Source organism: Schistocerca cancellata, chromosome 9 (assembly GCF_023864275.1).
Source record: "Schistocerca cancellata isolate TAMUIC-IGC-003103 chromosome 9, iqSchCanc2.1, whole genome shotgun sequence".
NCBI classification, from domain to species: Eukaryota; Metazoa; Arthropoda; class Insecta; order Orthoptera; family Acrididae; genus Schistocerca; species Schistocerca cancellata.
In genome coordinates, this window is record NC_064634.1 from 371229465 (window position 1) to 371253059 (window position 23595).

A 23595-nucleotide genomic window follows, 5' to 3' on the forward strand; every position below is an offset into this window, starting at 1 on the left:
ATGTAAGTATGTAAGGAATATAATTTAGCAATGGTTTATTTTGATAACAGGTGACACAACGCAGCGCAGCACTTCGGATAGAGATACCACATTAAATTGCTTATTATATGTACTTAGCTATTCGAAAAATTTTTTTCTCCATAGAACATGATATCTTTTACATCAGATACATGTTGTTGTTGTGGTCTTCAGTTCTGAGACTACTACTCGACCCTGTGCAAGCCTCTTCATCTCCCAGTACCTACTGCAGCCTACATCCTTCTGAATCTGCTTAGTGTATTCATCTCTTGGTCTCCCTCTACGATTTTTACCCTCCATGCTGCCCTCCAGTACTAAATTGGTGATCCCTTGATGCCTCAGAACATGTCCTAAAAACCGATTCCTTCTTCTAGTGAGTTGTGCCACAAACCTCTCTTCTCCCCAATTCTATTCAATACCTCCACATTAGTTATGTGATCTACCCACCTAATCTTCAGCATTCTTCTGTAGCACCACATTTCGAAAGCTTCTATTCTCTTCTTGTCTAAACTATTTATCGTCCATGTTTCACTTCCATACATGGCTACACTCCATACAAATACTTTCAGAAACGACTTCCTGACGCTTAAACCAATACTCGATGTTAACAACTTTCTGTTCTTCAGAAACGCTTTCCTTGCCATTGCCAGTCTACATTTTATATCCTGTCTACTTCGACCATCATCAGTTATTTTGCTCCCCAAACAGGAAAACTCCTTTACTAATTTAAGTGTCTCACTTCCTAGTCTAATTCCCTCAGCATCAACCGACTTAATTCGACTACATTCCATTATCCTCATTCTGCTTTTGTTGATGTTCAACTGGGTTTCCAACTGAGCTCTTGATATTCATACAAGTGGTTCTCTTTTCTCCAAAGGTCTCTTTAATTTTCCTGTAGGCAGTATCTATCTTACCCCTAGTAAGATAAGCCTCTACATCCTTACATTTATCCTCTAGCCATCCCTGCTTAGCCATTTTGCACTTCCTGTCGATCTCATTTTTGAGACGTTTGTATTCCTCTTTGCCTGCTTCACTTACTGCAATTTTGTATTTTCTCCTTTCATCAATTAAATTGAGTATCTCTTCTGTTACCCAAGGATTTCTACTAGCCCTCGTCTTTTTACCTACTTGTTCCTCTGCTGCCTTTACTATTTCATCCCTCAAAGCTATCCATTCTTCTTCTACTGCGTTTCTTCCCCCCATTCATGTCAATTGTTCCCTTATGCTCTTCCTGAAAATCTGTACAACCTCTGGTTCTTTCCGTTTATGTAGGTCCCATCTCCTTAAATTCCCACCTTTTTGCAGTTTCTTCAGTTTTCATCTGCAGTTCATAACCAATAGATTGTGGTCAGAGTCGACATCTGCCCCTGGAAATGTGGTACAATTTAAAACCTGGTTTCTAAATCTCTGTCTTACCATTATATAACCTACCTGAAACCTCTTAGTATCTCCAGCGTTCTTCCATGTATACAACCTTCTTTCATAATTCCTGAACCAAGTGTTAGCTATGATTAAGTTATGCTCTGTGCAAAATTTTACCAGGCGGCTTCCTCTTTCATTTATTAGCCCTAATCCATATTCTCCTACTACGTTTCCTTCTCTTCCTTTTCCTACTCTCGAATTCGTGTCACCCATGACTATTAAATTTTCGTCTCGCTTCGCTACCTGAATAATTTCGTTTATCTCATAATACATTTCATCAATTTCTTCATCATCTGCAGAGCTAGTTGGCATATGAACCTGTACTACCGTAGTAGGCGTGGGCTTCGTGTCCATCTTGGCCACAATAATGCGTTCAGTATGCTGTTCGTAGTAGCTTACCCGCTATCCTATTTTTGTATTCATTATTAAACCTACTCCTGCATTACCCCTATTTGATTTTGTATTTATAACCCTGTATTCACCTGACCAAAAGTCCTGTTCCTCCTGCCACCGAACTTTATTAATTCCCACTAAATCTAACTTTAACCTATCTATTTACCTTTTTAAATGTTCTAACCTACCTGCCCGATTAAGGGATCTGACATTCCACGCTCCGATCCGTAGAACGCCAGTTTTCTTTCTCCTGATAAGACGTCCTCTTGAGTAGTCCCTGCCCGGAGATCCGAATGGGGGACCATTTTACCTCCGGAATATTTTACCCAAGAGGACGCCATCATCAATAACCATACAGTAGAGCTGCATGCCCTCGGGAAAAATTACGGCTGTAGTTTCCCCTTGCTTTCAGCCGTTCGCAGTACCACAACAGCAAGGCCGTTTTGGTTAGTGATACAAGGCCAGATCAGTCGATCTTCTGCAACTACTGAAAAGGCTGCTGTACCTCTTCAGGAACCACACGTTTGTCTGGCCTCTCAACAGACATCCCTCCGTTGTGGTTCCACCTACGCTACAGCTATATGTATCGTTGAGGCACGCAAGCCTCCCCACCAACGGCAAGGTCCATGGTTCATGCGACAAATCCGAGTGGATTAAATTTTATTTCCATTTAAAAGTAAGAAACATTTATAATAGTATATAATCATGCAAATACAAACGATAGTCATATAATTTCGAGGTTATTTCCAAAGGAAAACAGCTTTAAATATATCTGTTTACTGATATTATTTCATTCAAGACGTAGAGGAGTCTAATTCCAGCAGATTTCGTATCTTTGTGCTATTAACTACATTAAATGCAGCTGATAATATAAATATGTCCAAAGAATATCGAGCAATGAACAATTTTCTTAGCGTAAATGTTCAGAGAAGTAGAATACTTTCGCAATGCTACGACTGGGAAAACGAGTTACCAACTGAAAATGGAAATACATTGTACCACTGCGATAGTACCAAACATGCAAATGTAGAACTGTATTAGGCACAAGAATGCAATGAAACACTTGTAATAATGGGATGTTATTTCAGCCTTATCGGTTACATGCCATTGTAACCACAACGTGACATCCTATTTTTACAAACCGATTTAGAGAAAGAAATGGCAATAGACTTGGACATTCCAATGAATCCCATCCCGGGAAGCCATGAAAAGAGGAACAGAATTTTGATGTTACCGATTATAGACGACTAGGTTTTGAACGGCGCAGGGGAGGTGAATTTAATAATACAACACATGCAAGCGATATTTACACAAATCAGTAGTAAGAGGAACAGAAAATTTGCCCACATGCTTCTGGATGAACAAAAAAAGTACAAGTGAATTATACGATATTTGCGGTAAATAAGATTACTTCCAAGTAGTGCATACGAGTTAGAAGAAAATTCATCCACTGTTCAAAAATAAGTATGTAAATTACAATCGATATGAGGTGAACTAGCAAACAGAGTGCAGAATATATCAGAAGAAGCTGGTTGAGCCGTGCGTGGCTCGTGTTCTCGCCATCATGTATTTTACACCCTGTTATTAATGTACTTCCCCCTCACAGCGTTAATTTAAATTACTACCGTCACTGAGTTGCTGCTTTGCCTGACGGTGACCGGCGTTAGCAGCGCCTATCGATATATCCCCTCTCGTAGTATCTTTGGTCGACTGCTCTGACTTCCCGGTCGTTGTCTGTCGTAAGGGAGTTCGGGTTGCGAGCTGGGGCCGCCAGTCAGTTGGAAAGTGTCTGGACAGCAGTCCGGACCTGCCAGTCGGGGAGTAGCAATGCGGCACTAGTGCAGTCGGCTTGGAGCAGTGAGGTCTGTGTCGACATGGCTCGCCCGACCATTGCCGCCACGCATCACTTGAGCCGGGCCACGGTTTTGTTGGAGCGTCGATCGGTCGTCCTACCGGACGATGCGTTTTGACTCGCCGATCGTTCATGAGTCGGCTGTGTGTGTGTGCATCGAATCCCGATTTGTTTACGTGCTTCATTAGTTACGATTGGTTATCGTTCAGATCTTCATGCTAGTGTTTGTCAGGTTGTGTGTGTGGTTTGCGTTATTTCCACTGACGACTATCTTAGATGTTGTCGGCATTCTGCGGGCAGTCGGTCGGTTGGTGCGGACCTGGGAGAATCTCCGTGCGGTGCAGTTGGCTGGGTCTCCCTTACATCCTATCTCTCTTGCGCTTTAGTGCTACCATGTATTGCTAAACTTAATGCCACTTCTGTATGCAGCGACATCAGCACAACATTCTATGTCGTTTTATTTCTGGTAAGCTCGTATTCCTTGCCACGTTCTATTTGACGAAACATCACTATCTGGCTTTCAGTATTATAACAAGAACGTACCTTTAATAATGTTACAAGATCTAATGATGAGAGCATAGACCTATTGAAAATGGTCACAGTAATAAAAAGAATTACAAAGAATTGAACATACAACACGTCAGCCACAGTTGCAATTCTTCAATAATAACTAACTTGAGTTCAGTACTTAGACCAGCTAGCTCAACAGTATATAAAACTGACACACATTCGTTCTGCAGTGCAAATATTTTCTGGGTAACTCTTTGCGTGAATATAAAATCCTTCGAGCCAATAATATTTGCTACATGTGTTCAGGAACATACGAGTACTGAATTGTCAGTGTCAGAACTTTTGTCACAATTATTCCACAATACACTCATACTGCAGATGAATGGTCCAAGGCACACTAACTACTGATTCCCGTTTTATTAGCGATTAATAATATTTGTTGTATATAAATGACTTGCACCATCTGTCATCACAAATCACGATATTGGAATGTCAACGGCGGCCAGAACTGCGGGCTCGCATCAACGATGCTTTCGAACTCATTGATGGGGACATGCTGCGCCGAGTGTGGGAGGAACTTGATTATCGGCTTGATGTCTGCCGAATCAGTAAAGGGGCACATATCAAACATTTGTGAATGCCTAAAAAACTTTTTGAGTTTTTGTATGTGTGTGCAAAGCATTGTGAAAATATCTCAAATAATAAAGTTATTGTAGAGCTGTGAAATCGCTTCAATCATTTGTAATAACCCTGTATTTCTAAACTTGATGCCACTTGTGCATGCTGCGACAACAGCACCACATTCTATGTCGTTTTATTTGTGGCAAGCTGGCGTTCCCTATCCGACTTTCAGTACTGTAACAAGAACATGCATTTCATAATGTTACAAGATCTAATGATGAGAGCATATACCTGTTGAAAATGATCAGAGTAATAAAAAGAAATAAAAAGTAATAAAATTATAAACAGCCGACCAGTTGCAATGGCTAAAGAAATCTTTACCTAGGTTTCAACAAAATTAATTTTGTCTTCTTCAGAAGGTTGCAATTTTATATTAGTATGGACTGATGTATCATCGTCATTTTTACAAATATCTGCATAGATCCATTTGTCAAAATTAAAATATAGCCCGGAAAATAGGGTTTGTCATGTAAGTGTAAATTAGTACATGGATGTTGCAAAGCTCGCTAATTTACACTTACATGACAAACCCTATTTTCAGGGCTATATCTTAATTTGGACAAATGGATCTATGCAGATATTTGTAAAAATGACGATGATACATCAGTCCATACTAATGTAAAATTGCAACTTTCTGAAGAAGACAAAATTAATTTTGTTGAAACCTAGGTAAAGATTTCTTTATCCATTGCAACTGGTCGGCTGTTTATAATTTTATTACGTGGAACCGTTGCTGTTGTGCAGCTATGTTTAAAATACTGGAATAAAAAGTATTGGATACATAACACGTCAGCTTCAGCTGCAATTCTTCAAGAATAACTATCTTCAGTACTTAACACCAGCTAGCCCAACAGTATACAAAACTGACACACATTCATTCTGCAGTGCAAATGCTGATATATTTTCTGGGTAACTCTTTGCGTGAATATAAAATCCTTCGAACCAATAATATTTGCTACATGCGTTCGGGAACATACCAGTACTGAATTGTCAGTGTCAGAACTTTTTGTCATAATTATTCCACAATACACTCATACTGCAGATGAATGTTCCAAGGCACACCAGCTACTGATTCCCGTTTTATTAGCCATTAATAATATTTGTTGTATATAAATCACTTGTACCATCTGTCATCACAAATCACAATATTGGAATGTCAACGGTGGGCATGACGACTAACGTTTTTGCGGTGTAAAATGTTGGCATTTTTCAGGAACACGAGACATTAAATGCTTCACAGACAACTTTAATAGCAGCAGTTAAAACAATTCAATGTGTAGGAGAAGCCAAAAGATTTACTTGTAGTCAGATACTTCTAGTCTAGTGACGAATTTCTTAGGAAGACTAAGTTATGCCTATTGTATCAATAATATTACAAGATACGAATTCGGCAAGAATCAGACTTTTTCAGTCTTTAATGAAGTTGTGTCATCAGTAACGGAAAATATTGAAAATTATTTTCTTTTGAAAGTGCGCTGTTACAATAGCGCCGCAATTATTTACCTCTCATTCTTATTTAAAGGTGTACGTGTTATTATAAGTGTTTCAGTTTCGAATGGACACATAAATTTAATGCAACCGTATTTGCACAGTAGTTTTATTAAAACAGCTTACAGATTGGCTACAATCTGGAGAAATCGATGAGTGTAATCTTAATTAGTTTTTCATCCGACAGTGGACCGTGCGCCGTTGATAACAGTACATTTAATGAATTTAATCTTATCTTTAAGCGAGTTCTCATGCTGAATGATGCTATCACCTCACGCCACGTCCGTTGAGCAACTGTGTCACGTGCATTCACGCAGTATCACATCCAATACATTTCCAACTGTCAGTGTGTACTGTTACTAAAGCTGTTAATCACTCATGCAAACCGAATCTGCAGAAATCGCGTCTCCGTCCAGCTACAAAGATTTAGGTTTCTGTGCTTTCTTTGAAAATTAGACAGGCCATTTTATTCCTGATTCTTCTATAATCCGCTGTAACGTTTCAAGTTTTATATCCTCGTCGTCGAGAGGGTGGTACAATTAACCTGTCCTCCTATACCGTCTTTAGTCAGAAGACCGTTCCGTGCTGCAAATAATGTTGTGCATTTTGTATGCACTGCAATTTCTAAAACCACATATGTCGGCTATTTTTCCTGCGTTTCATTTTCATCGCAACAAATAATATACTCGCTGCCATCGCTCGTCCCATCCCGTCGACCTAAATTTTTAGAACATCCGGCACTCAACCTTTCATTGGAGATCTACAAATGTTCTGACGACCCCCGCCGACAGCAGAGGTAAACAGGCCGTTCTGTCTGTGAAAGCGGCCATCTTCCTTCAGTTACAGCCAATCTCTCCAGCGCTCTAGTACTACCAAGTAATGCTACACTTAATGCCACTTGTGTATGCTGCGACATCAGCACAACATTCTACGATGCTTTATTTCTTTTTTTTTTCGCCGGCCGGTGTGGCCAAGCGGTTAAAGGCGCTACAGTCTGGAACCGCGTGACCGCAACGGTCGCAGGTTCGAATCCTGCCTCGGGCATGGATGTGTGTGATGTCCTTAGGTTAGTTAGGTTTAAGTAGTTCTAAGTTCTCGGGGACTGATGACCTTAGAAGTTAAGTCCCATAGTGCTCAGAGCCATTTTTGGATGCTTTATTTCTGACAAGTTGGTATTCCCTGCCACGTTTTATTTGACGAAACATCGCTACCTAACTTTAATTATGTTACAAGATGTAATGATGAGAGCATAGACATGTCGAAAATGGTCACAGTAATAAAAAGAATTGCTAGCGGTCTGGTCATATTTCATGTGTGGTTATAACGCGCACGCGTGAGTGAGCAGACGATCTTGTGTCATCACGCGACGTCGTGGTGGCGTCCTCTGGTGTTGACGATATGAACTAAAGCACTTGAGCTCTCGAGCTCGTAGTGTATACACTGGGTGCAACCATCTTGAATAACTGTACTTGCGTCATGATCTGACGTCAGGAGAGCGCCCTCTATAGGCATGGATATGAAGTAAGCCAGTTGTAGTCCAGCTGCAGTGGAGAACACACCTCCCTGAAATTCGTTAAATAATAAAGACAAGTCCTTTTTTCGCACCATTATCGTAGGTGTGCCGCACTATAATGTTGGAATTTGAAGTTCACTCGATTTTTATTGGGGAGGGGGTTAGGTTAGTGGAGGTAGCCCAATTGACCTTCTTCCCGCCAAAATTCAAACTTCCTGCCAAAATGCGCCACCTTGGATGACGTCATCGTCGCCACCTTGGATAACGTCATCGCCGCATTCTTGGATAACGGTACTTTGGGGTAGAATTGGTGTTGTTCCAATACTTTCGTGCAGCCACTGTGCGTAATAGGCTGCATGATTCGCAACAACACTCCAGGCGTCTATGTCGAGATCCATCTTTGCAACCACGACACGATGCAGCGCGGTACAGATGGGCCCAGCAACTTGCCAAATGGATTGGCATCACGTTCGCTTCACCGATGAGTGTCGTATATGCCTCCAACCAGACAATCGTCGGAGACGTAATTGGTAACAACCTGGTTGGGCTGAATGCCTTAGATACACTTTCCAGCGAGTGCAGCAAGGTTGAGGTTTCCTGCAGTTTTGGCGTGGCATTATGTGGGGCCGACGTACGACGCTGGTGGTCATGGAAGGAAACGTAACGGCTGAACGATACTTGAATGCCATGCTCCGACCGATAGTACAAGCATATCGGCAGCATAATGGTGAATTAGTCGTCTTCATGGACGACAATTCGCACCGCCATTGTGCACATCTTGTAAATGACTTCCTTCAGAATAAAGATATCGGTCGCTTTGAGTGACCAGCATGTTTTCCACACATGTACCATTTCGAACATGCCAGAGATAGATAGAAAAGTGCTGTTTGCGGACGACGTGACATACTAAACTCTCTGATTGGTCTACGTCGAATCGCCGTCGCGGAACGGGATAATCTAGATCGACAGTGCCTTGATGAACTTGTGAGTACTATACAACGACGAATGCAGGCATTCATCAATGCAAGAGGACCTGCTACTGGGTATTAAAGGTACTGGTGTGTACAGCACTCTGGACTACCATCTTTGAAGGTCTCACTGTATGGTGGTACAACGTGCAAGGGAAGTGTCCAGGCGTCTCGGAGCAATGAAAAGAGTGGAAACGATGTTTATGTAGATCTCCATTCCTATTTTCTGTACAGGTTCCGGAACTCACACAACATAGGTGATGAAAAACTTATTAAGATGTGTGCAAAAATTGCTATTTTCTTTTAAAAATTACGATACAAAGCCTGATAACTACGTATATCCAAAAGCTACCTTATCGTATACCTTGAAATGCGTTATTTAGTAACCAGACGTGCCACGTGACCTGAACAGAAACACACGTGCCGTACAACCATCGGCTGCCGCCGCCAGTATTCGTCAGGACTGATCACTAGAACAGCTCAGCAGAACTGCTCCGTACACACCCAGCTCAGTCCACCAACCCGTAAATGCTGCCTCCCCACGCTGCTCGCGCCAGCCTCTGCCACGTCCGTAACATCTATGAAGGCACTCTTCTTAATGAATGATGATAATAAAACAGAGACTACTTAGTAGTCTCTACAGCCCAGATTTAGCTCCGACTATTTGTTAAGTGAATCGTTATATTTTAATCCTAAGTAGGTACATCCTGTTCAGTCGTAACATGAATTTAAATTCTTCAGGATTAGCGTGAGCATTCGTCTGTTCCGACAAATCTCAAATACTCTGTGTCTCCTCCCCCCACTCCCACGGTCTCCAAACATTGCACGCATACCTAACGCTGGTTCCATGTAGACTGTACAGCATTGTGACACGCAGGTATTGTTAGTTCAAGAGCCAATTACCAATATGTCCCCAGTGAAGGTGAAGGTCCCAACAGGCTCAAAGTTAGCAAAGCACTTTTCATCATTTGGATATGTGAACATATTTTTGTATTATAGAACTCTAGGTTACCGAAGATAGTTTCAGGAAAGGAGAACGGTTGGAATACTGTCGTACAGGAACACTCCCACGCAACTGGCAAGCCGCACAGTGTTATTCAGCTTAGTAAACTGTTCCAGGAGATACTTCGGTTGGTGTCAAGCGCGTATCAGATGCTGATGTGTACGATGATAGTTCTTGGCTTTTAACTTATTTTCTTTATTGTCCTCACTCGCGGCAACGCTGTTGCGTTAATTTTATGGTACTGATGATGTAAGGTCTTCTGACTGAAGACGGTAAAGGAGGACAGATCACGTGTGCCACCATGTCGACGACGGGATTATCATATTTGAAACGTAACGGCGGATTATGGAAGAATGGGGAAAAAATCGGGCTGTCTAATGTTCTAAAAAAGCTCAGCAACCTAAATCTTTGTAGCTGGACGGAGACATGATTTCAGCAGTTTCGGTTTGCAGGAGTGATTAAAAACTTTAGTAACAACACGCACTGACACCGAGGAGCTTTATTAGATGTGATATTGCGTGAATGCACGTGACACTGTTGTTTAACTGACGTGATGTGAGGACGGAGATATCTCATGGGGTTAAGTCGGGAGAGCGTGGAGGCCATGACATGAATTGCTGATCATGATCTCCACAACGACCGATCCATCGGTTTTCCAATCTCCTGTTTAAGAAATGCCGAACATCATGATGGAAGTGCGGTGGAGCACCATCCTGTTGAAAGATGAAGTCGGCGCTGTCGCTCTCCAGTTGTGGCATGAGCCAATTTTCCAGCATGTCCAGATAAACGTGTCCTTCGTTTTTTTCGCAGAAGAAAAAGGGGCCGTAAACTTTAAACCGTGAGATTGCACAAAACACGTCAACTTTTGGTGAATTGCGAATTTGCTGCACGAATGCGTGTGGATTCTCTACCGCCCAGATTCGCACATTGTGTCTGTTCACTTCACCATTAAGAATAAATATTGCTTCATCACTGAAAACAAGTTTCGCACTGAACGCATCCTCTTCCATGAGCTGGTTGCAACCGCACCGAAAATTCAAAGCGTTTGACTTTGTCATCGGGTCTCAGGGCTTGTAGCAATTGTAAACGGTAAGGCTTCTGCTTTAGCCTTTTCCGTAAGATTTTCCAAACCGTCGGCTGTGATACGTTTAGCTCCCTGCTTGGTTTATTCGTCGACTTCCGCGGGCTACGCGTGAAACTTGCCCGCACGCGTTCAACCGTTTCTTCGCTCACTGCAGGCCGACCCGTTGATTTCCTCTTACAGAGGCATCCAGAAGCTTTAAACTGCGCATACCATCGCCGAATGGAGTTAGCAGTTGGTGGATCTTTGTTGAACTTCGTCCTGAAGTGTCGTTGCACTGTTATGACTGACTGATGTGAGTGCATTTCAAGCACGACATACGCTTTCTCGGCTCCTGTCGCCATTTTGTCTCACTGCGCTCTCGAGCGCTCTGGCGGCAGGAACCTGAAGTGTGGCTTCAGCCGAACAAAACTTTATGAGTTTTTCTACGTATCTGTAGTGTGTCGTGAACATATGTCAATGAATGGAGCTACAGTGAATTTATGAAATCGCTTCAATCATTCGTAATAGCCCTGTACATGGTAGCACTAGAGCGCAACAGAGATAGGCTGTAACCGAAGGGAGACGGCCGCCTATACAGACTCAACGGCCTGTTTACTCAGTGCTGTCGGCGGGGACCGTCAAAACATTTACGAGTGTTCAATGAAAGGTCGAGTGCCAGATGTTCTACAAATTTAGCTCGACGGAAAACAACAAACGGCGACAATGAGTATATTGTTCGCTGTGATAAAAATGAAACGCAGGAAAATAGTAGACATATGTAGTTTTACAAACTGCAGAGCATACAAAATGGACACATTTATTTGCAGCACGGAACAGTCCAAACAGGCTCAAATTATGTATGTAAATCTACATCCTTTCGCCTTATCTTTTCAATGACTCTCATGTTGGCATTTTTATAAATCACTGTAACATACTGTCAGTAAAGATATTATTTTTCACGAGGTAAATTACCAAGCCTGGAGAGTCTTAAGTTTGGGAAGGCTTTTACCAATTTAGTGTCAAATGATATCTATGTACAAACATTTCTACACATCGAAAAAGGTTTTGCATCACTCAGGTTCGCAGAACTCCTGAAGGAGTTGGTCGGACAGCCGATCAGTTCCAGTCATTCCTGCAGGAAGGTGGTGCACGACTCTGGAGGTCTGTAGTTCAGCAATGCCGCGTCCGCACAGTTCCTTTGTGCCACGATCGACTCTCAACAAGTGAAGTGTCCAGGCGTGAACCAAAGCGATGATGTTTGGACATGGAGGAGATACACAGACACAGGCGCTGTCGATGACATGCCTCGTTCAGGCCGCCCTAGACCTGCTACTACTTTAGATGACCGCTACTTACGGATAGTAGCTCGGAGGAATCTTGAAAGTAACCCAACCATGTTGAACAATGCTTTTCGTGGAGCCACAGGACTTCGTGATATGACGCAAACTGTGCGCAATAGCCTGCTGATGTGCTACTTGACAGAGGCAGCTACTAACGTACGGTAGATTGACAGGGAGATTACCGAACAACCGCAGGTTGCTCTAACCCGCCCTTACTCCACAAGGGAAAAACGGAGCACTTAATTTATAAACAACCACCTTCCTTTGGGTGGGCAAACGGAGAAGAATGGTGGGACGACCCCAAAGCAAAACGGCTGGTGACCTCACCAAGAAAACAAGTAGAATTTAACAAGAGTAAATCAAACAAGGTATCACCAATCACTTAACTTCTAATAAACTGCGATTTCTCGAGAATACCTGGCGCAGCACCCGCAAATCGCTCTCCCCAACCGTCCGCTGCCAGCCGCATCATCGGACGCAGGTAGGCGCGCCGATCTCCCGTCTCACGGCGTCGCAGCTCGCACCGGCCAGACTGATGTCGTGGGTTGACTCCTGTTGCCCTCGTGTCGACCGCAAAGGCACTACCCCTCGGTATATGCCGCTGCCCACTGGACTCACGTGGCGACCTCACATGCGCCGACGCTCAAGACGGACAAGTCATCTTGTGTCTCAGTGTGCGACCGACCAACAGACCGATCCAACCAGCAATGACCATTGCCTGACCAAACTCGAGCAGACTCGCGGCCTAACGCGCAGACTCAGATGCAGGAACTAAGCCCCGACTGGGCGACCAATCGCTGAGTTCTCTTACTGGCGGAGGGGAAAGACCCTCATTTTGCCGGCTATTAAAGGTTGACCCTAACGACAGACATACTAGTACTCCGAACGACAGACCGACACTAACTGCCTAACAAATGCGGACGAGAGACAGACTAGGAAGCTGGTGATGTGAGGCTGACCCAGACAGACCGACTCCCTGGCTCATAGCGCCCCTTAAATGCACGTGAACAGACAAACTTTCCCCTTTCCCACCAGAGGGAGACACCAAAGCTGCGATTGCAACCGCGGCACCACCACCAGAAACGAAGGGCGACTACTTCACACTACGCGCTGTGGCGCACTCTTCAAAACAGCAATTTTTACCACGGCTCAGGAAGGAACGTCACGATGTTGAATAAAAATTTTCGTACAGCCACAGGACGTCCTGTTACAACTCAAACTGTGCGCAATATGCTGCATGATGAGCAACTTCACTCCCGACGTCCATGCCGATTTCCGTCTTTGCAACCGCGACACTTTTCAGTGCGGTACAGATGGGCCTAACAGGTTGCGGAATGGACCGCTCAGGTTTGACATCACGTTCGCCTCACCGATGAATGTCGTATATGCCTTAAACCAGACAATCATCGGAGTCGTATTTTGTGGCAACCCTATCAGGCCGAACGCCTTAGACACACTGTCCAGCGAGTGCAGCAAGGTTGAGGTTTCCTGCAGTTTTGGCGTGGCATTATCTGAAGCCGACATACGAAGACGGTGGTCATGGAAGGCCTCGTAACGGCTGTACTATACGTGAATGTCATCCTTCGGCCGATAGTCCAAGCATATCGGCAGCATATTGGCGGGGCATTCGTTCTCGTGTACGACAATTCGCGCCCACATCGCGCATATCTTGGGAATAACTTCCTTCAGGATAACGACATCGGTCTACTGGAGTGACCAGCATCTTCTGCAGATATGAACGCTATCGAACATCCCTGGCACAGATAGAAAATCATTTTTTGTGGACGACGTGACCCACCAACCACCCTGAAAAATCTACGCCGAATGGGGAATGGGACAATCTGGACAAACAGTGTCTTGATGAACTTGTGACTTCTATACAACGACGAATGCTGGCATGCATCAATGCAAGAGCACGTGCTACTGGGTATTAGAGGTATCAGTGTGTACAGCAATCTGGACCACCACCTGTGAAGGTGCCGCTGTGTGGTGGTACAACATGCAAGGGATATGTCCAAGCGTCACGGAGCAACGAAAAGAGAGAAAACGATGATTATTTTGATCTCTATTCCTATTTTCTGTACAGGCTCCAAATTCTTCGAAACGGGTGATGCAAAAAGTTTTCTGATGTGACCAGAAATTGGTATTTTCTTTTTAAAAATTACTGTACAAGGCCTGATAACTACGTATATCCTAATGCTTCCTTATCGTATGCCTTGAAATGCATTAATTAGTAGCCAGACGTGACACCTGTCCTCTGAACAACACAAAGACACCTGCCTCACCTCCATTGCGTACAAACATCTGCAGCGCACGCCAGCGTTAATCAGCACTGGTCACTAAAACTGCTCAGCAGAACTGCTCCATACACACCCAATTCACTCCTCCCAACCGTAAATGGCGTCTCCCCACGCTGCTCGCGCAGACCTTTCTTGTCTACGTCCGTAAAATCTCGGAAAGCACTATTCTTAATGAATGATGTGAATAAAACATAGAGACTACGTAGATGTCTCTAACGCCTAGATTTAGCGCCGACTGTTTGTTAAGTGAATCACTAGATTTAATCATAAGTAGGTACATCCTGTTCAGTCGGAAAATGAATGTAAATTCTGCAGGGTTAGGTACAACCTAAACGTAAAACACACCCTGTTTTTTAGTTTCAGTGAGGGTCACCTGTTCCGACAAATCACAGATAATCGGTTTCTGCTCCCCCCACTCCCACCCTCTGGAAAAATTGCACTCATACGAAACGCTGGCAGCATGTAGACTGTACAGTATCGTGACGGGCAGTTTTTGTTACTTTAAGAGCCAATTACCAATATATCTCCCAGTGATAGTGAAGATTCCAACAAGATCACAGTTAAGAAAGCACTTTCCGTCATTTGGATAGCTCAGCATATTTCTGTGATATAAAACGCTACACTACCGAAGGTAGTTTCAGGAAAGGAGAATGGTTGGAATAATATCGTACAGGAACACTGCCACACAACTGGGAAGCCGTACAGTGTTGCTCAGCTTAGCAAAGTGATCACTAATATGAAGAATCAAAAAAAGGAAACTGATCTGAAGGAAACTCGAAGTTAACCAAGTAACCTTAGAGATTCGAAAGATTGGTACAGTGTTGTTGTCCGAGAAAGATAATCCTGTTTTGAGAGAGATTCCAAGAGATTCTTCGGTTGGTGTCGAGTGCGTATCAGATACTCCTGTGTGCGGTGATTGTGATTGGCTTTTAACTTATTTTCCTTGTTGTCTTAACTGGCGGCGACACTGTTGCGTTACTTTCATGGTACTGATGATGGAAGGTCTTCTGACTATCAAGTGTACCACCCTGTCGAGGACGAGGATATCAAATTTGAAACGTAGTAGGGGATTATAGAAGAATCAGGAATAAAACGGGATGTCTAATTTTCAAAGGAAGCACAGAAACCTAAACCTTTGTAGCTGGACGGAGACGCGATTTCTGCAGATTCGGTTTGCAGGAATGATTAAAAGCTTTAGTAACAGTACACATTGCCACGATGGAAATTTATTACCTGTGATATTGCGTGAATGCACGTGACACTGTTGCTCAACGGACGTGGGATGAGGTGATAGCATCATTCAGCGTGAGAACTCGCTTATAGATAAGATTAAATTCATTAAATGTACTGTTATTTACGGCGCACAGTCCACTGTCAGATAAAAATTACATTTAGATTTCACACATTGATTTCTCCAGATTAGAGCCAATCTGTAAGCTGTTCGAATAAAACTATTGTGAAATACAGTTCCATTAAGTGTTGCTTACTCAATGTAGAGAAGTGTAATGTGCAGCGAACACATAGAAACAAAGATCCCTTATCATTTAGCTACAATATAGCAGGTCAGCAACTGGAAGCAGTTAACTCCATAAATTATCTGGGAGTATGCATTAGGAGTGATTTAAAATGGAATGACCATATAAAGCTGATCGTCGGTAAAGCAGATGCCAGACTGAGATTCACTGGAAGAAACCTAAGGAAATGCAATCCGAAAACAAAGGAAGTAGGTTACAGTACGCTTGTTCGCCCACTGCTTGAATACTGCTCAGCAGTGTGGGATCCATACCAGATAGGGTTGATAGAAGAGATAGAAAAGATCCAACGAAGAGAAGCGCGCTTCGTTACAGGATCATTTAGTAATCGCGAAAGCGTTACGGAGATGATAGATAAAGTGGAAGACTCTGCAGGAGAGACCCTCAGTAGCTTGGTACGGGCTTTTGTTGAAGTTTCGAGAATATACCTCCACCGAGGAGTCAAGCCGTATATTGATCCCTCCTACGTATATCTCGCGAAGAGACCATGAGGATAAAATCAGAGAGATTAGAGACCACACAGAGGCATACCGAGAATCCTTCTTTTCACGAACAATACAAGACTGGAATAGAAGGGAGAAGCGATAGAGGTACTCAAGGTACCCTCTACCACACACCGTCAGGTAGCTTGCGGAGTATGGATGTAGATGTAGATGTAGAGTTGTCGCCTGTATCAAAGGTTGTCAAGAAAGTACTCCTGCCGGTCGTAGTGCTGCTGTCTGCCATTTTAGTCCGCGATATGTGTGGGAAACTACGCCAAAAGGAAAAGGTGTGGATGCATTGACGCGCTTTATGGCACCTCCTGCTGCGTTTACGTGCCTATTGTGGGTGGTGGTGTGTCTGGGATGTTTACCTCGGCCGTGTCTGTGGAAACCGCGTAATTTCTACGCTGGGCGTCGCGGTCGTGACCTCCAGCGCAGAGTCGTGAAAAGAAGAGGAGATATCTGGCTAAGATCTTCCCGACAAGTGACACGTCCTCTGCGGCGATGAACCGAATTGTGGTGCCAATGTGACACCACTAACCCATGTTACACCTCTCAAACTTCTGAGCACTGGCCTTCTTCCACATGTGTCGTCACCTTGGCGCTTGCAGCGTCGTGAAGCCCGAGCGTGACCCCAAGGTTATGCACCATTACAGAGGAAGTTTGAAGATGCGTTTGTGCAAACTTTAGAACATATACGTTGCTATGGGAGACTATTAAGGGGTTTAGAAAAAGTAATCCTTTAGTGTTGTTGAGCAGTGTGTAACCTCCCAACAGTAAAATGAAATAAATAATTATATCATTTGCATTCAGTGTAACCTCCCCACAATAAAATAATATAAATAATATTCACAGTTAGTGTAACTACCCAACAGATACACTCCAAAACCTCCCCACAGTAAAATTTCGTAACCTACCAATAATACAATGTGACTAACTTCTCAATAAAATTGTCGCTCACTTATAACCTTTCAATAATGACTGTGAATTTGAACTGGTGAATTTTGGACGTCAGCAGCGTTGCGTCATGGCCGTGAAAGATCATTCTGAATAAACTGAAAATTCTTACCTCAATAAGGTCACCGGATAACGCGTATATATTTGCTCCGATAAGAAATTTTTCTGGCACAGCCCTGTGCAATGCTGGTCGATAGATTTGTCATGTATAAAAAGAAACAACTGATTTTTCTTTACAATAATCGGGATGACCATGGATTGGAGATATTAGTAAGTTCTTTAAATTGAGATGAATGATTATCAAAAGTTAATTTTTTATAAGAAAGATTATTATTAAGAGATTTAAAAAAAAAAAAAAACATTTACCTGGGGCTTGACATAACAATAGTACATATGCGCGAGGCTGCTTTTACCTTATATTATATCGCTCAGGCTCCGCCATCGCTCCCCACGACCGGCCCAGCCAACTCCATACACCAGACTGCTAGCAACTACTACTACAACTAACACACAGTTCCTACTACTGACAACACTGCTCTCTGGTCTGAGATTCTCTTATACCTTACATATCGCAGGCAGCGCGTGAGCAATCCATCGAAATTACATCTGCTCGAGTGCGCTAGCAACAAATTCCTTAATCATGGACCTCTCACAAGTATAGTTCAGCACTATCGTCCAATAAACGAAATATCATAATACATATCAAAAGAGAACCAAACACATGTTTTGCAGTTAAGAAACATCAGAAGAAGTGTTCGGCTTATATGATGGCAGGACCGTTCCCGTTCGACATGACTGAGGAAAATAACGGCTGCAGCACTCTGACGTTGTTAGTAGACGACGCAGTTGAGTGCTACTACAACTTTATTCTCGGCGTACTACATGCGAATGGAAAAAGCGTGGTATAAATGAACGTGGTGCCATATATGACCACAAACCCCACGGTGGCTTCTGTAGTGCATGTACACATGTAGCTTTGTAGAAGCATGATTTTCAAATATTTCATTGTATAGAATTCTCTTTATTTGTGAATATAAATGTTCATCTTACATTTATCACAACTGTAAATTTGCGAACTGTAGCACTGACGGGTAGCACGCCTCGACAGCACATGCAACTGTGAGATCCATTAATCTTCATTTACTTTACTGTTGGCAAAGCATGCGGGACTGTGACAATCGTATAATTTCTTGGAGCAACCTTCCGGTGCGACCAAAAAAGTTACAGGAAAAATAGGTGCCAGGTTGAGTATAAATTCAAGGACGTTAGACAGCAATCCATCAACAGAAGAAGTAGCTTACATGCAACTCGTTCGACAGAACCTCAAGCTTCGCACGACAACCTTGGACGCTTAGCAGGATGGTTTAATAGAAGGGGTGAAAAGATGCAAGGAAGCGCGAAACATTTCCCTAGACAATCCGAAAGAAGTACGAATCACAAAAAAAAGAATGAAAAAATTCTACCCTGATCGAATGTTTAAATGAAGGAAATAGAAGCTATTAGAAGAACCACACAACGATTTCTCACGGGTATATCGAGACACTGAGTGTCACTAAAACGATCAGTGGCACTACTGGACAAGAAGAAGGGACCGGCTGGTAGGATATTGTTCTGAGGCATCAAGGGATCACAAATTTAGCATTGGAGGGCAGCGTGGAGGGTAAATGTCATAGAGGGAGACCAAGAGATGAATACACTAAGCAGATTCAGAAGGATGTAGGCTGCTGTAGGTATTGGGAGATGTAGAAGCTTGCACAGGATAGAGTATCATGGAGAGCTGCATCAAACCAGTCTCAGGACTGAAGACCACAACCACAACAACAACAACAACAACAACTGCAGTCGGAGATATTATTGTAAAGACGTCGTGAATCATGAAAGATTTTCTCATAAAGGTAAGTGTCAAGAAAGAAAAATACTCCTTTCAACATACAGCTCGCACAATAAGAGCGATGCTACAATTAGAATCTCTGATTCATGCAGATGTGAACGAACAATCTTCGTTCACGTCGTGTGCGAATATAATTGGAACGAGGAAAAGCTGTACTGGTAGAGTATGAATTTTCCGTGATACACCGTGTAGTAACTGGCAGATACAGATACATATGAAAACTGTGGGAGGTAGGTTTCAATTACTTGGCAGCACTAACGATCAAGATGCTGTCTGCGCTTGTTTCGAGAGCTGAAGACACTAACTTCATGATATTAATATTAAACGAGAAGACTGCAGTACATTCCACGGTATTTTGGTGTGTTGTGACCTACTGCAACTAATACATACATCTGATAGCATCATCGTGCAATCAACTTTTGAGATAAAGCATAGTTAATTTCCCTAATGTTCTACACTGCCGGCCATTGTGGCCGTTCGGTTCTAGGCGCTTCAGTCTGGAACCGCGTGACCGCTACGGTCGCAGGTTCGAATCCTGCCTCGGGCATGAATGTGTGTGATGTCCTTAGGTTAGTTTGGTTTAAGTAGTTATTAGTTCTAGGGGACTGATGACCACAGATGTTAAGTCCCATAGTGCTCAGAGCCATTATTGTTCTACACTTGTGCACGGGAGTTGTGACGAAAATGCAGAAACACTCCAATTATGAAAAGACCTCGATCTATCGGACATGGCCCTTTGCACAGCGTTTCACAAAGATCACATTCAAGACAACGTCAGTGAGAAACAATCTTCTCCTCCCACGCAAGCAGCTCGTTTCTTGGTTATCCAAGTCTTCATTTTTGCACATACGCGAGTAGAAAAGTGTAACCCCTACTTACTAGGTATGGTGTAGCACACAAAAGGCAACACATCAAAGGGATTTCCGTGAAGCGGCGTTTAACATTACATTACACCTCTGCACAAATATGACGCCTAACTGTTACCACCCGTTACGGCACAGCCCAATCCCTTAGCGCGCTGCGGTTACAGTACACAAAAACTCTTACAGCCAAACCATTGTCTTCAGCACAAGATCGGGAAAAGGCTAGCTGTATTATATCAAATATCTTGTAGCCATTGAGAAGGTCGTATCAAGGTCTACATCGATTTTTAAGTGCCTTATCTCAGCAGATAAAGAATCCGACGCAGAGGTTTTTTTCAAGTACAGTGATTACCCCCGACTGAGATAGAGCACTCGTCCTTGGGTCTCTCACTGTATATATAGGCCGGGGTCCGAGGGGGCTGCACCACCGCTTCCACCATGCAGCGCCTCGCCCTCTTCTTGGTGTGCCTCTTGGGTTCCGCCCTTGCCGCGCCCTCGCCGGCCAGGCTGTGGAGCCGGGGTAACGGCCGCATCATTGGAGGCTCCAACGCCAACATCGCCGACTACCCGTGGCAGCTGTCCTTCCAGTATGGCGGTTCGCACATTTGCGGAGCGTCCATCATCAGCTCCAGCTGGGCTCTGACGGCCTCTCACTGCGTTGACGGTATGAGCCTCCTTCTGATGACTTTCCGAGCGGGGTCTTCAATTCGTGGAAGCGGTGGCACCGTCCTGAGGGCCTCCTCTGGCTACATGCACGCGTCGTACGACAGCAGCACTATAGACTACGATATCGCAGTCATACAGGTGAGTCCCAGTGGCTGAAAGTGTGGATCACCAAATTAGTTCACTGATTTTTAGAGTATTCTCAAACAGAAGTTCGATGTAATTGTTGTATCTCCAAAATGGACTAATGAATTATCAATATCTTGTAGCTGAATTCATAGCCGTGCAATACTGAATAACTAACAAACATGAATGTTCTATGTGGCCTCTAAATTCCTGAAGTATTTCCCACAGTAGTGTGTGGCTCTAATCGCATTGATGTTGAAATTTTCCTCACTAAAGTTACTCCTGAACTTAGATTTATCCGTCCCAAATAGGTCTGACCAGTTTTATGTAAGTAAGATTACCCAGAGAGCAGATGCACGAATTTCTTTAATGTTCTGCCATTTTTATTATTATTGATAAAAATCGCAAAAAAAATTGTTCAAAAGGTTCTGAGAACTTAGAACTACTTAAACCTAACTAACCTAAGGACATCACACACACACCCGTGCCCGAGGCAGGATTCGAACCAGCGACCGTAGCAGTCGCGCGGTTACGGACTGAAGCGCCTAGAACCACTCGGCCACCACGACCGGCAAAATCGCAAAACAATAAATTTTATGTGGCCTCTGCGTTTCTGAAATCTTTGACACAGTAGTGTGTGTCTCTAATAGTATTAATGTTGAAATTTTCGTCACTAAAGTTACTCTTGAATTTAAGAGTTATTCTTTAGCAGTGTCTCGGATTGGCTGTATGAAAGCCATGTAGGGAATTACACAGACAGTAGATGTATGAATTTCTTTAACGATTGCCTGTTTTATTATTAAATGTAACAGTCACAAAATAATATATAAATAGCTTCGACATCACTCGATGTCAATAAAGAAAATTCTGTCTCATGTTCGAAACACATGAAGTTAAAGAAATTTTAGCTACGTTCTAGCTTTGTTGTGTCAGGTGTGAACAAATTTAAAAGTTGAACGTACTTACCATCCATCCACTGAGACGTTCACAGGGATTTGCAATACTGAAAATAAGAATTTTTGCAAGCTCCTAATTCAAACATGCATTTTATCCTATTTTCTTCTCAAGAGCTGATACTACAAAAACATACATACAGTTGGAGAATTAGGATGACTTTTGAAGTAGGTAAGGAACAGGTGGAACAATTTTACTCCAACACAATAAATTAACAAGAGAGAGAGAGAAAGAAATGTTTCCCAAACAACAATATGGAATGCAAATGCTGTAATACAATACACATAGCGTTTGTAACCTAAGATGATACTGGAGAGCTACTGGAAAAGATTTGGTATGTAGGACTTCTGCCACAGAGAAGCGTGATTAATTGAAAAAGATTTGTTCAGTCCACGACCGGCTTCGCGATGTTAAAATCAGTCGAAAGTGTACAAACTTATTGTATTTGACCACCCATAATGTGTGGTAGGTCCAGACACTGCCTGATCACTGCATCTCAGAACGTCAAGGCCCAATCCGACATGTCGAAACCTATCCCAAAATTTTCCACGTAGGGAGAATACACCGAAACAAATACGTGGTCAAAATTTCAGCTGCTAAGGCATATTACTTAAAAAAATGCTAATGTTGCTTATTTTGCCACATGAAGGACGGCCATTTTCTTTCTTGCCTAGCGCGCAAATCGCTAAGCAAGCAGACACTGACCTGAAAAGAGAATTTCACTGCGTAATCCAAAGCGCACACAGGTGAATATTATGCACTTAAACCATACCAAAAAGTCATTAATTTCTTGACTAACTTGCAGATCCTGTCGCCAACTAAACTGCAACAGATGCAGTTGTTCCACAAGTGACTTATCAGAGGAAAGAAAGTCAAGGCAGTGTATGATGTTACATTACAGACGACAGCCATCAACCGATACTTAAATTTGCTAACAAGACATACTTCAAACAATTCCTGTAGCAAAGATCTAACGACAATTTTTGAACAATGTATATTTTACTAACGACGAAAAAGTACCTTTTTTCCATGTAGTTGTCACAAAAACGCGAAGTGACTACTGTATAAAAGAAACAATCATTTTTCTTACACCAGATACACCTGATAAATCTTAAATTAATGCATTCAGACACATCGCAGTGATTACTACTTTCGACGGTCGGAACTGGGAGACAGTAAGAAGGCCTTGGCCGTTGTTCTGCATATTGTGCTGCGTATAAGACATACGTGATCAAATTCGTGAAACGTTGTGATGCAAACTGACAGTTCGCAAATGACTGAAGTTTAATAGTTGCGTTCCGCAAATAAACCTGAAATGAGAAGGAATACCGAAAATTATATAGTCAAACAATTTTCTGAAATTTTTTTTATCTTATTGAAAACTTTCTTTATCGAGAAACTAAATCACACCACTACTTTGGGTGGAACCTGGATTGTATTAACAGTCTTTGCGTCATGTTCCTAAATACAGATGTGTCGTTATGTACAGTACAAGATTGGAATAAAAGAAACTAACAATGTTCCGCAGCTGGTAAGAAAACGTTTCGGATGTAATACTAAAAATTATTCTCTCCCA

The 23595-nt window shown here is 42.8% G+C and overlaps 1 protein-coding gene across 2 annotated transcripts in view; it reads left to right on the forward strand.

The window, feature by feature from the left end:
• The window catches only part of LOC126101038 (trypsin delta-like), a 114060-nt gene that overhangs the window by 88395 nt on the left and 2070 nt on the right, over nt 1–23595 (forward strand). Inside the window, exon 1 of one of the 2 annotated variants that reach the window (XM_049911701.1) lies at nt 20691–21080. The exons of the other annotated variant lie outside the window; for it this stretch is intronic. Coding sequence (XP_049767658.1) covers nt 20715–21080 — 366 coding nt within the window. The 5' untranslated portion in view covers nt 20691–20714. Of the gene's footprint in view, nt 1–20690; nt 21081–23595 lie in introns of those variants that run through there. 2 annotated transcript variants of the gene reach the window in all.